We start from the raw sequence: 12925 nt of genomic DNA, 5'->3' as shown, positions 1-12925 counted from the left end.
GGTTATGTGGCTACATGTTTCCCAAGAAACGACATGAGAATAGAAGGGTGGGTGGTAGGGATTGAGGGTAGGATATCTCTGTTCAATGGAGAGACCATACATCACAGTCGTGTGTGATATTTCCAGTCAGAGGCTTGTGTGCTCTTTGTGTCAGTATGTGCTTGTTGGTAGGTGTTGGGGGCGGTAGTGTAGTCGTTAGCGCACTGTGATCCGAGTTAAATTCACAATAACAGTGGCCAATATTTGAACTGGTCCCGGTCCTGGGCCTCCCCTAGGTCCACTCAGCCTTAAATGAGTATTGCGTGTGGTGTGGAAACACCAGCACTGGGGAGACAACGACGGCCGGATGTGGTGTTGGCAACCCATCCCCTCGTCTGCCATCTCAGCTTTCATATGTGCTCGCTAGGAGCACTTGCCCCAACAGTCTGTACGGGGGAACTTTGTCTGTGTTAGTTGCTGTTGACATGAGAATTGTGTTGCTGTCCGAGAGCTTGGTAAAGCATGCACGAGCAGGTCTACGCAACTATGAATATTGTACCAATGAGTGGGAGCACCTTGTGTAGTGTACATACTAATAATTTACACATCTATACTGCCTTTCGCCTGTAGATCACAAAGTGTGATTGTGACTAAACACACACATTTTGTGTTGACTTTTTGTTGTTGTCAAACAGCTGCTTGTGTACAGTGTGCCACGAGCAGACGCCACGATGGTGAAATATTGTAGTCTGGGCTGTTATCCAGGGCATGGAAGTACCAGTCGGCTAATGCAATGTCTAATTGTACTGCTGACACGCCGTTGTGTATAGATCTGTTTTGACGCCATGCTTTTTTATGGCCATTTAGACAGAGACCACAATGCTTGGCTGTCATTGAGGTATTTTAATTTACATAGGCTCATATAATCATCATCCATCAACTGCAAGATGGAGGCCTCCTCAACAAAACCGCCACCACCTTTCACATTTCTGCATTGCAAATACTCCTTCCAGTACCTGCACATTAATTGGTTTCATTGCTCCATCTCCCCACGTTCCAAGCCTTGGCTGCCACTGCATTATTGTTGACCATTGTCCATCATTCCTTCTAGCAATGTGTCCTGTGCAAGCACATTTAGATTTCTTAATAGTTTGGATGATGTCATTAACCTGTGTGTGTGTGTTCACTAGTCCATGTTCCTCTACCTGTCTTATAATGTAATTCCCAGCATGCATTGCTCAGTGCTTCCTTTACACACTCTTCAGTTCTCAATATTTCTAGTCACTGATCATGCCTGTGAACCATACATCATAGCAGGTAGTACACACACTGATTGAAAACGGTCTTCTGTAGGCACATGTGTATGTTACTTTTCACATGCATTCGCTATTACCTTTGCGAATTAGGAGAATGGTTTTGAGACTTAAAATATGGTGAACTGTCATGTTTCGATTTCGATGTTAATATTTGAGTGCTGGATGTCCATTGTGAATGAACACATACCTCATAACACATACCACTGGAGATATACTATTTAATTTGTAAGCGGGACTGCTAAGGATTTCTGAAAGGGTCATTCTGGCGATTGCCTTTGGGGATGGGGCACTTAAGTGATGGTTGTGATTGTGAGGACTGTGGGGGGGGGGCAGCACTCATATTATTTGTTTACCTTCGTTACATTAACTCTGCGTTTGGTTTATTTTGGATGTTTAAATGTGCTGAGCGCAGACTTAACCTCTGTATATAAAGTTGTCTGTGTGGCCTTTCATGCTGCCCGACCCACGCGCGATGATGACATGTCGCACCTCTCCCGACCATTTCTCACAAGGCGATCGCTGTGCGTCCCCTGACGCAACTCCCAATACTGCTTGCCTTCCATGTATTGCAATTGCCGCAATGTCATTGAGCACGCAAGTGTACTCTGCTTGACTACGCAGTCTGCTACCCGTGCCCTTTGTGTGTCTCTCTACTACGCAAGCACACATTTTTCCCACCCGTTGTAGAAACACTGATTTTCTCCTACTGTCAACGTTTAACCCTTATGCGATTAATGGGCCGCTAAAGGTTTTTCCCAATGACACTGCCCACTAATATCCTAATAACTGGGATAACCCTTTATGCCCTGGCGGTAGCGCGTTCACTGCTTGTTGCAGAGGTTTGCAGTTTTAATCCGGCAGGCCACCCAGGTTAATTACTTTGGATGTTATTCATCGGACGCCATTCAAAGAAGAGTAGGCAATTGTATGTCGGTGTGTCCAAATTTGCTACATTAATTGCAAGTTACCTAATTGGAAAACATAGAAATCAAATTACCTCAAAATAAATCATTGCCCCCTCCTGGGTAAACTTGGCAGGACCCTCCTGAAAATAAATCTTGAGACTAGGTGATGCTTTTCTCGGCAATCAAGCTTAATAACTCATGAATACCTGCTGAATCATATTCTGCATATTATTATCCTTTCACTATTAATTAGATAATGGAATACATCAACACAACACTGTCTTGTGACCTAAATACCAACTATATCGTTACAAAGTTTAAAAGGCAGTGTCTCGCAGCTCAATTGTGTAATGGAGGGAGTGGTGATAATCCCCATTGCAGGTACAATTTTCTCAAATGGATGACCACTATGAAATTACCTCAAAGTGGTGCCGGGTGTGTAAGTGGGATGAGTTAACTCCAGACCAAAATTTGTATTCACAACAAGTTCTCAAACCACGGCACCACCTGAATTAAAACTTGAAATTAAGACAGAACCCAAAGAACAATAGTCTTATATTGCAGACACAGCGAGGTTATGGGTTGTATATCTGTCCAACGTGAGTTAGACAAACCCCTGTGGCAGTCGTGAACCGCCTATCTTTCCCTGGCAGGTACCGGTTACAATCACGCTAACTGGGGAAAGTCCCTTTTATGAGTTAAATCACGTGCCCCTCTATGTTTCCGTTGTCGTGATGTCATTGGGGTGCAGCTGGCTTGTGTGCAAGGAAGGATGTGTTCTGCAACAGAAGGCAGCAGCAGCAGGCTTTGTCTGAAATGAGTTGACTCGATGCCTGAACCCAGCCGTCCATCAACCCCCTGACCCTTGACCCAGAATCATCACACACATGGTCACTCAGTCCTTTCGAGATAATGCGATTGAGCTTTCGTCTCTACATTGTAATGCCCAATAATTCAGAGCTTTTGAAATTATCCTTATTACAGTGCCTCAATTCCATTGTGTTACTTGCGTTACATTACTCATGTAATATGTAACTAGGAACAAATGTGTTTCATTATGTAAACTACAGTACGGTATACTGTATATGTATCACATAAAAGTTGTGTTGTTCACTGATCTGATTGAATGCCCCCTCCGATGGCGAGATGAGAAATGTAGCGCTGCAGTGACGAGATGTTAACTAATTCGCCCGCCATACAGGAGGTCGTGGGTTCGATCCCAGCTCTGACGCCTGTTGTATATTTGGAGTTTGCATGTCTCTCCGTGGTTGCGTGGATTTTTTTCTGGGTCCTCCGGTTTTTCCCTCTCCATTTAGAAACATGCGTTTATAGAGTATTTGGCTGCTATAAATTTACACATAAGCCTCTTCACTGGGCTATCATTTGTGGCCAGGTGTCTTCTGAAAACAGCTCTATAGCTCCGTGGGACTTACATGGTAAAATAAAGCTAGTGAGTAGAAAGCTGTGTTTTATTCTCAGCATGTACATCGGGATTTGCCTTTTAAACGAAGATCACAACACCATTGCGTTCACCGGCAAATGCTGAATTAGCTCAATTTTCCTAGGCCACGTTTTTGACACAGTGGCTCTTTGTGGGTACAGTGCTTAATGTTGCCAGGGGTTACAGTAGGAAGGCCATGTGACCAAAGTGTCAGCATTCCATCAGTGTAATGTGATCCAGACCACGCGTTTGTACAAAACAAACATGCGGCCAAGTGGGTGCTAATGTTGTTGATAGTGGGCAGTGAAAAGAGGCCATTCACATTTGTAATTGGTTTGTGTTTTGAGTGTGTGCTTAAGATTCCCGCATTTCTCGCAAGCTAAGACTTCACCGACGGGCTGGGCATTTTGGCATTGCAAGAGGCATGGCTGTTATGTACATCGCGTTATGCAACTGCTGTTAACACAGATCGAGCTGCAGTAGCAGGATCTTCGCTGTTACCATGGCAAAACACATTCTCAATCTCGCTGCAGAGAGTCGCACGTAAATATTGTGAGTTATGGGTTCCTTGGTGACTGAGGCATACCAAAGCTGTAGACCAGCACAATGTGCTGCGTTTAATGTGCAGTGAACGCTATACAAAAATTTAAAACCGATGTTATGAATGGAATGAACATTGGAAATTGACAAGAAATCCAAGAATTAGTCTGCGAAATTCCGGTTTGGCAGTAACCCCAACTGGCGCGTGAAGAAAAGATGAGGAATTTCATTGGAAAGTGCAGGTCAGTTTCCACGTACGGAAAACGATATTTAATGCTGAGCGCAAATTGTATTCTAATGTGCTTGGGTGTACAGATTCCTCATCTTGTGGACATTGTCTGCATAGTGATCTCTGTGCTGTCTAAATTAAAGACATCTGTGATGTCTGTGATACTGAATAGGCATCGGTGCACAACCACGAATAGCAAGAAGGCACCACATTGCCCCGAACAAGAAAACGTTATACAATGAGTGACATTTCGGGAAATGTCCCTTGCTGTGGAGGAGGAGCATTGTTCAACACATCACCTATTATATAATCTTGCCTCTCTAGGGCAGTGTTATTGACTGGAGAGTTGTTGTTTGTCCTGCCCCAGCTGCGGGTGCAGAGCCATCTCTGTGCTGCTGTCTGTTGAGATATTTTTCTACCGTCGGAGGAGTGCCTATTGTGGGGGTGATCAGTGTTTCGTCTGCTGTGCTTTTGTGTTGCAGTTCATCTCTGTCGGTGTGCGGCCGCCTGCGTCACAATGGCTCGGCTCTGCAAGGTATCCCCATCCCACGTGCTGGCTGCGCAACTTGTCACGTATGCAGCATTACAGCTGTTATTGTTATGGCTGGTTTACCCTGGAAACCTCACGGAGTCTCAATACTCGTTTTAGGAGTGCTTGGTATGGTTTTTTTTTCTCCCAAGAGGGGACAACGATTGCTATTTTTCCCTAAATTAGTACATTTGAGAGTAAGTTTATTTTAAGTTGGTAAACAATATCCAGGAAACCAGAAACCGTTGTCAGAATCAATTACAGATACAAAAAGCATGGAACTGATAATCGATTATAGTGGGAATTTAGTAGTGAAAACACTAATTAACACGTTCATACGTCACCCACGTAGTACATACTTGTGACCTCAATCCAGAGTTAAAGTGTAAAGGTGCAGCCCTGCAACAGCTTGCTCGCTCACCCCACTTTGTGTGGGAGGGCCTCCACGAGAGGGAGTGCCATGGGGTATTTGGTCTTTTCTTCCGCACTGACTACCTCGGTAGGGGTGGGAGTACCTAGGGGCCGTCCATAAATGACGTCACGCACCTGGGGGGGGGGTCAGACATTTGCGACGATGTGTGACGAGGGGGGGGCGTTTGAGAAATGTGACGTCACATCAAAATGCGCAACTTTAAGTAAATATAGACAACACGTTCTACTTAATTAAATAGACTTTTTAATAAATGTTTTCTCCTACAACATCAGAGTGCAGCGCCACATTAAATACGCACTACAATGACAATAGTTTAAAGCGATTTGAAGCATGTTTTATTTTTTTTTTGGGGGGGGGGCGGCAGAGCTTTGTGACGTAATTTTGGGGGGGGGGGAATCGTCCAAAATCGCGTGACGTCATTTATGGACGTCCCCCTATACATTACCCACAGCATGTGACCTGCTGGTTTAACTGTCTGCCCAACATTTTTTTGCTGGCTGGATTGACAGCGGTGGGGGAGGGTGGGATTTAAAACTAAGTTTCTGCCATTGTCTCAACTGCCACGTCAGGAGATCAATTCGAACCAGCGTCCAGTGTGCTAACCACTACACCCCGGCAGCTGCCTTTGTTTATCAGTTTTAAAAAGGTAAACATGCTATGCTTATTGCTGTAGACATTTCTATGTGTGTGGCAAACTGGCAACTGGATTTTGACAAATTTTAACTGTGACACCATCGCACAATGGCCTACTCCTTTTCGAACGATGCCAACTGATTTTATGGTGAATACACTGGCAGTATTAACTAGGGCGGCCTGCGAAAGTGAACCGCGAACCTCTGCAATAAGCATCGAATACGACGCTACGGCTGGATCACGTCACCCACCCTTTGTTACATGATTATGATTCATACACAGCAGATACAATCCCCAGTTATATTGTCTTGCTGTAAGTCTCAAAACTCGCATAATCTGGCTCGTAGTAAAATGTCTTGTTGGTAGTGTACGTGTCCCACACTGCAAATGATACCGCTGTAAAACTGTTTCAACTTAAAAACTAAACTGACAGTATTAACACTGTGTTTGTATCTGCTGTGTATGAATCATAATCATGTAATTGTGGGTAATTTGCTGAGGTGACAGCAGCTGTGTGACCTGTACTGCCAGTTTGACCAGTTTTCTCACGGCTTGCTTCTGGAAAATAGTCACGTGTGTACAGTGCACACACAAGGCCTGCTGGCTCTCTCTGGAGGCCAATTGTCTTTGTGTTCATAAATTTTGCAGCGAGACCATGGTTGTGTGCGCGTTTTTTCCTCTGGTTTTTAAAATGTTGAACCCATTAATCATATACTTTTAATGCTGCGGTCTTGTCATGCAGAAGTCACGGGTGTGTTCCTGGGAATCGTGAATTTCGATATAAAGTCAGCAAACTTTTGGAAATGACCGTGAAAACGAATTACTATTTAGAAAGGAAAAACATAACGCTGTACGCCACGTGCTGAAAAGTGGGAGCTTTACATTTTGATTCTTTAGAAATTATTCTGACAACTTTGGGCATTTCACTTTTTGAGTCGCTCGAGCAGAGGAGGAACACGAAAGGTGGATTTGGCCAGCTTGGGCATAACATTTCACAGAGATTTACACGGACCTGTGCAGCACGTGACGATAGTCCAGTTGCCTCGACGGAATGAAGCATGAAGGTGTTGCTTAGTTTAACATGTAGGCTTTCGTGACCAATATTCATAATAAAGGGTTTTTGTTTTGGGTTAGATCGCGTAAATATAAATGTGTCGTTAACCCACCACCACCCGACACAGCCAATTAGTAAGGTTTGTCGCGTAAACAAAACATGTCAATTCGTTACTAGTTCAGCACACCGGTGTGTTGAAGAGTAAACCCACAACAATTGTAAATGTTGTGGGTTTACTCTCCAACACACAATTGTAAATGTTGTGGGTTTACTCTCCAACACACAATTGTAAATGTTGTGGGTTTACTCTCCAACACACAATTGTAAATGTTGTGGGTTTACTCTCCAACACACAATTGTAAATGTTGTGGGTTTACTCTCCAACACACAATTGTAAATGTTGTGGGTTTACTCTCCAACACACCGGTGTGCTGAACTAGTAACGTATTTACATATTTACGTGACAAACCCTACTAATTGGCTGTGTCGGGTGGTGGTGGGTTTAACGACACATTTATATTTACGCGATGTCACCCAAAAAAATCCTCTTATGTAAGGTGTTGCTTGTTTTTTTATATGAACGCTATCTTTAAGCCATAGATATTCACTGGACCAGAAATAAAAGAAATGCAAAAAAAGAAATATGCAGTCTGTAAATAGAGTATTGTACTACAATTTTAACATTCAACTGCTGACAGTAAAAGCAATTTGCTTTATTTATGTCATGTATCAGGGATGGAGCGGTGGTGCAGCGGTTAGCGCATTGAAATTCTATTCCTGATGCTTCAAATGAGTGGCGAGTGACATTTTAACCAATCCTGGTCCCCGCTTCTAGATCACACACACTCACCAGCGTGGTGAAGTGTTGACGGACAACCTCCCATGGCAAGGGAAGGGGGGGAGGGGCTTTAATCCAACAGAATCATTGTTTGTTATAATTATTAATAATTTACTCATTGTTTAATCTTCATATTCCCGTGGCTTATTCGAAATTGCGCAATACCAGCAGGGAACGGACGATCAAAAGCCACGAATTCGCTGATATGACGATGCGTTATTGTGTCGGAATGTGGACAGGCATGCAACGAGGAGTTGCAGCCCATGGGTTACTCTACCAGTTTTGTTTCGTCGTCTTTGGGAGCGCGGTGTTGTTTGCTGCGCGTGTTAGTGCGTGCGTAAGTGCACTGCCGCACACGTGTGTGTGTTATTTCAGTGTGAGACTCACCAGCTGTTCCACGCAGTACATGCGGCAGGAAGTTTGGTTGGGCGGTGGAACTCGCCGATAACGAAACCTGCCTTTGCTGTGGAATTACAGGCTCGGGCTTTGCCTTGCCTCGTGCCCAAGATGCCAAGCGATTTGATAAAAGGACAGTCTTGGAAAGTAACGAATTGTTCACAAATATAAATTATGTTCCATAAGCTCGAGCGCAAGTAACAATTCAGAGATGCGCTAAGAGGTACGAGCAGCACGCGGTAGCATGCGTCGTGTTAATCTGACTGTTATGGTCACAGGAAGACCGCAGTGGTGTTCAAGCAGCACACAACGCTTGAATGAAAATAAGTGCATCGCAGGGTAAAAGAGAATGGGGGGTAGGGGAGGGATTGGGCGAGCATGTGTTGCTGTTATACTCGTGTAGTGGGCCAAGTGAGCTTGTTAAGAACCTATTGACGGGACAAATAAGCAGTTAATGGGTGAAGGGTCCTTGTCGGGGACTGCGTGTTTAGGTGGGGCATCATTTGTTGTTGAGATTGATTACTCAAGGGCCACTTAATAGCATGGTTCCCTTTGCCATGTAGAAGCAGCGTCTGAGCAGGAGCACATTTCTGACGGAGCTGTTGCTGAATTAATAGACACGAAGCAATGAAACATTATTGTAAGATGCGTTTTACATGACAGCGCTCCTTATTTTTTATTTGCATTGAACATTGTTTTTTTTAATGTCTCACTTTTCATGAAGTGTAAAACAAAATGAGTTTTTGTTATTTACGAGCAGAGTGCATTAAGTATCGAGCGACATTCTCCCGAGCACAGGGCTCGGCAACCTTTCGGCTGCGGAGGCGAATGCGGCGGATTTTTGGCTGCCCCCTTGTGGGCAGTCTTTGACATTTTTGTAAAAAAAAAATATTTCTTAAAACATAATTTAACATAAAGATCATTAATTAAATTTGTATTGTTCAAGAGTAACTAAGGGGGAACAAAAACGAGAGTCGCAGTTATTCCATCACCTATATTGTTTCTGCTGTGTCTGTGTTTGTGTTCAAGTAGCTCTCTGCATGTCATGCGGCTCTCTTAACTATTTAGTCAAAGACAAAAAACTAAAAATATGGCCCTAGCAGATTACCTTACAAACAGAAGCAGCCTTGAAGCAGAAGGGCTCCACGTTGCCTGATGCCATCACTTGATTAGACCCGCATGGTACAATGGTGGCTCACGCATGATAGTAAATGTGTATTTGTGCAGGACATGTGTGTTGTTAAGCACACCGAGTGTGATATTGTTGAGCATGCCTCTACAGTCATCATTTTCTCTTCAATACAAAACGTTCCCACAGTGTTCATAATACTATTTCATATTTCAGATAACTTATGTCAAATGTTTATTGTGCATGGCGTTTTGGTACTTTAAACCAGCCATATAATGTCGTCGGGTGCAATGCCTCTCCGTTGAAGCTGATTCTGTGTCCCAAATTACAACATTCAAGTGGTTATTTAGGTAAAGGATGCCATTCATAGAACCATCTCAGATAGCTGTCATGTTCTTGGTTCTTTCTGTGAAGTCACGTAGAAGGGAAATAATAAAAATAAAACAATAAAATTCTCACTACGTTTAGGCCACAACGCAAGCAGCCATCCTCAGGTGAAGAACAGAGCTGTTTTGTTTTTATTATTTTATTATTTCCCTTCTACGTGACTTTACCGAAAGAACCAAGAATTCCCTGCAGTCACGAAAGCTTTAAATCGAAAAAAAATTGTTGTCATGTGCTGTCTCCACTTGGTGATGCATGCTCACTGTGTGTGTACATGGTGGGATAGTGGCTGTGACAATGTTTTCTCTCGGTACATTTCACTATGCTATGTACGTCTCGGTAGCTTTCGTTGGGACTATTGTGTTCTCACCAAGGTGTGGTATTGGATTCTAGGACGGTACTTTTAGGATAGTACTCGTTTGTCCGACCTTATGTCCAGACTGCCTGGTGGTGTCTGCTGTACGGCAGTGTTCTGGATCAGGGATCCGGATATTGAGCAATCTGGCCCTTCAGGGGATAGCTCAAATTCAGTGCACCTTAGACGCCTTTTGGCCGCTCTGTGTAACTGCAGTGAAGCTCACGGATACAAATCAGTACCGCATAAACACGCTACTTGCATTGACTGAAATTTGCGATTACACACGCGATCAATTTCTGAAAGCATCAACTTGAACTGAAAATACGACCATTAATCTGCATATCATGCTAGATCTAAACTGTTCTGGCCTTCATTATATAGCATCATTATGTATTCCACAGTTGGAACGTAGAAATATAAAAATCAATGTCAAATTGAGCACAATTGTTCAAACTATCATTAAAAAAAAACTCTTGCAGTGATGCATGATTAATATACAAAAGTAAATACAAACATTGCCCATACATGCATTTTTTTTTCCGGAATACGACTTTCACAATATGCTCGACAATAAATCAATTTCAGATCATTTACGTGAAGTATTTAAAATGTCTTGGTGCTAAAGATCGCGATGTCACCCAATTCCACGACACCTCTTTTGGTGGGAAAAATCATGGAAGCGACGTCATATTTGCGGTGCCACGTTTTGATCGTCCGAAATCTCGTGTGCCATGCCCTTCGTTTTGGATGTTTTTCGGATTAATATGAAAATCAGGAACTTAACCCTACAACATGAGCTGTCTCCGCATTCTGGATTTAAATGTATGTTGTAAAATAGAAACCGGCATATAATTGCTCTTTAAATGTGGACCGTTTGAAGCAATGTGTTGCACTCAATGATTTAGAATACGTAAATCGTAGTATACGTTGTGAATTCCAGTGTTACTGCCTTCGTTTTGAATATGGATTTCTTGGTAGGGGGATGCAGTTTGTATTGGATTGCTTTTGGATGATGTGAATGCTAATTATGGTATGTATAAAACATTGCTATTTCATTAATTCATTTTAAATGAGTTGTGAAATACGTAATGATACTTTCTTTATTCAATTATATTTGATGAGTAATTAAAGGCTGCAACTTATTGTGCGTTTTATACTGACTTTGGCACTTTTTATCAGTCTAATCTTTGCATTTTTGGCTTTCCCAATGCACTTTTACCCAGGTCTCCTTTTTTTTAAGAGACTCACTAGAATGAGTTCTTACTTGGTGCTGTAAAGCGTTATAATGGCATTATAAGGGTGAAATAACAAAATTATGAAATCATGGTGATCATAACACATCTGTAGTTATCGAGGTTGCAGTTGTTAAATATCCGAGTGATTGATTTAAATAAATGTTTTTTTAAGGCAAATTATTTGATCTCTAATACCATATACCTAATATAGAAGCCACTTTCCAACATAATGAGTGTATATCGTGCACTACTTGAAATGTTATACAGGTATTGCACATATATAATGTTAACTGTTAACTTCTATTTTAACAGAATCTGATATTGATGCTGTGACTGCCATGATGTTGCTCAACTCTCCTCCAGAGCAAAGACCGGCTGAATGTGAGTCGCCCTACCACACTCACCATCGTTCACCACACTCACCTCTCTCTCACTTACCACACTCACCTCTAGCTGACCACATCACACTCACCACACACATGAACTCTCATCACACATTCACCTCTCAAACACAATCACACTGATGTGAGGACCCTACTACTGTACAACAAACTCATCCACCACCGCAGACACGTGCCAGTAAAGCGCTTCTCAAACGCTGCTTCTCGCAGCTTCCCATGCCTACCTGTGGTTGCTTTTACCCCCCACCAAGAAGGTCTCGCTCATGTCTTGGCAGAAGCTACGTTAGCTTAAATCATTGCCCGTGCATCGATTTTGTTCAATGTTAATTATGGAGTTTTATTGAGGGTCTACTGTGTGGTGTTATCTTGCTGTGGTCTGGGTCTGTTTTGTTGGTGTTGTTTTTGCTGCCTTGTCCAACCATGATAAATCGGACTTATATAATGGAAGCATTATTTATTTATATTTAGTGACTTGCTAGCTATTTTCTCTATTTTGCACTCCCATTGTTTTTTGTATTGTTTGCTGTTGTGACTTGCTGACCCACTCATACTGAACAAGAGCTTCATAACTCATCGGATTCTTCCAGTCTAAATAAAGAGTCTGATTCTGAGCACATTCTTGCACGTACAATGATGCAGACACAACGTAGGCACAAAGACCCAAGACACACACACATGGTTACACACAAAGACGAAGATCCCCTGTATAGCCGCGAACAGACTGTTGGGGCAGGTGCTGTTAGCGAACACCTAAATATGTAGGCCAGCACGGCGCAAGAGGGGTTGGGTGGCCAACACCACGCCCGGCCGCCTTTGTCTCCCCAGTACTGATGTTTACACACACTGCACCAGGTACTCATTTGAGACTGAGTCGACCTAGAGGAGGCCCAAAACCAATTAAGATCATCATTGCCGGTGGTGTTGGCTTTGAGCGTGAATTGAATACACAAATGCACACGTGGTTGATTTCCCCGGTATGAATGTATGTGATACATGATGGAACTACTCCTGTCATCCCCTGACAGATGCACGACTGCAACAGAATGGAGGAGGAGGAGGAAGCTGGGGTTTGCTCAAGCCGCTGCAGATTCACACGACGGGTTGCACACGGTACTACGCTCTGCA

The 12925-nt window shown here is 43.1% G+C and overlaps 1 protein-coding gene across 1 annotated transcript in view; it reads left to right on the top strand.

Moving 5' to 3' along the window:
* FOXN3 (forkhead box N3) overlaps window positions 1-12925 on the top strand; it is a 35676-nt gene that overhangs the window by 18484 nt on the left and 4267 nt on the right. The window contains exons 4-6 of the mRNA XM_078858128.1: window positions 4893-4945; window positions 11712-11780; window positions 12826-12910. Of these exons, the coding sequence (XP_078714254.1) occupies window positions 4893-4945; window positions 11712-11780; window positions 12826-12910 (207 nt within the window). The remainder of the gene's footprint in view (window positions 1-4892; window positions 4946-11711; window positions 11781-12825; window positions 12911-12925) is intronic.

Source organism: Lampetra fluviatilis, chromosome 7 (genome assembly GCF_964198595.1).
Source record: "Lampetra fluviatilis chromosome 7, kcLamFluv1.1, whole genome shotgun sequence".
NCBI classification, from domain to species: domain Eukaryota; kingdom Metazoa; phylum Chordata; class Hyperoartia; order Petromyzontiformes; family Petromyzontidae; genus Lampetra; species Lampetra fluviatilis.
The sequence above is the reverse complement of the archived record's forward strand: the minus strand, read 5'-3'. Positions and strand labels throughout refer to the sequence as shown.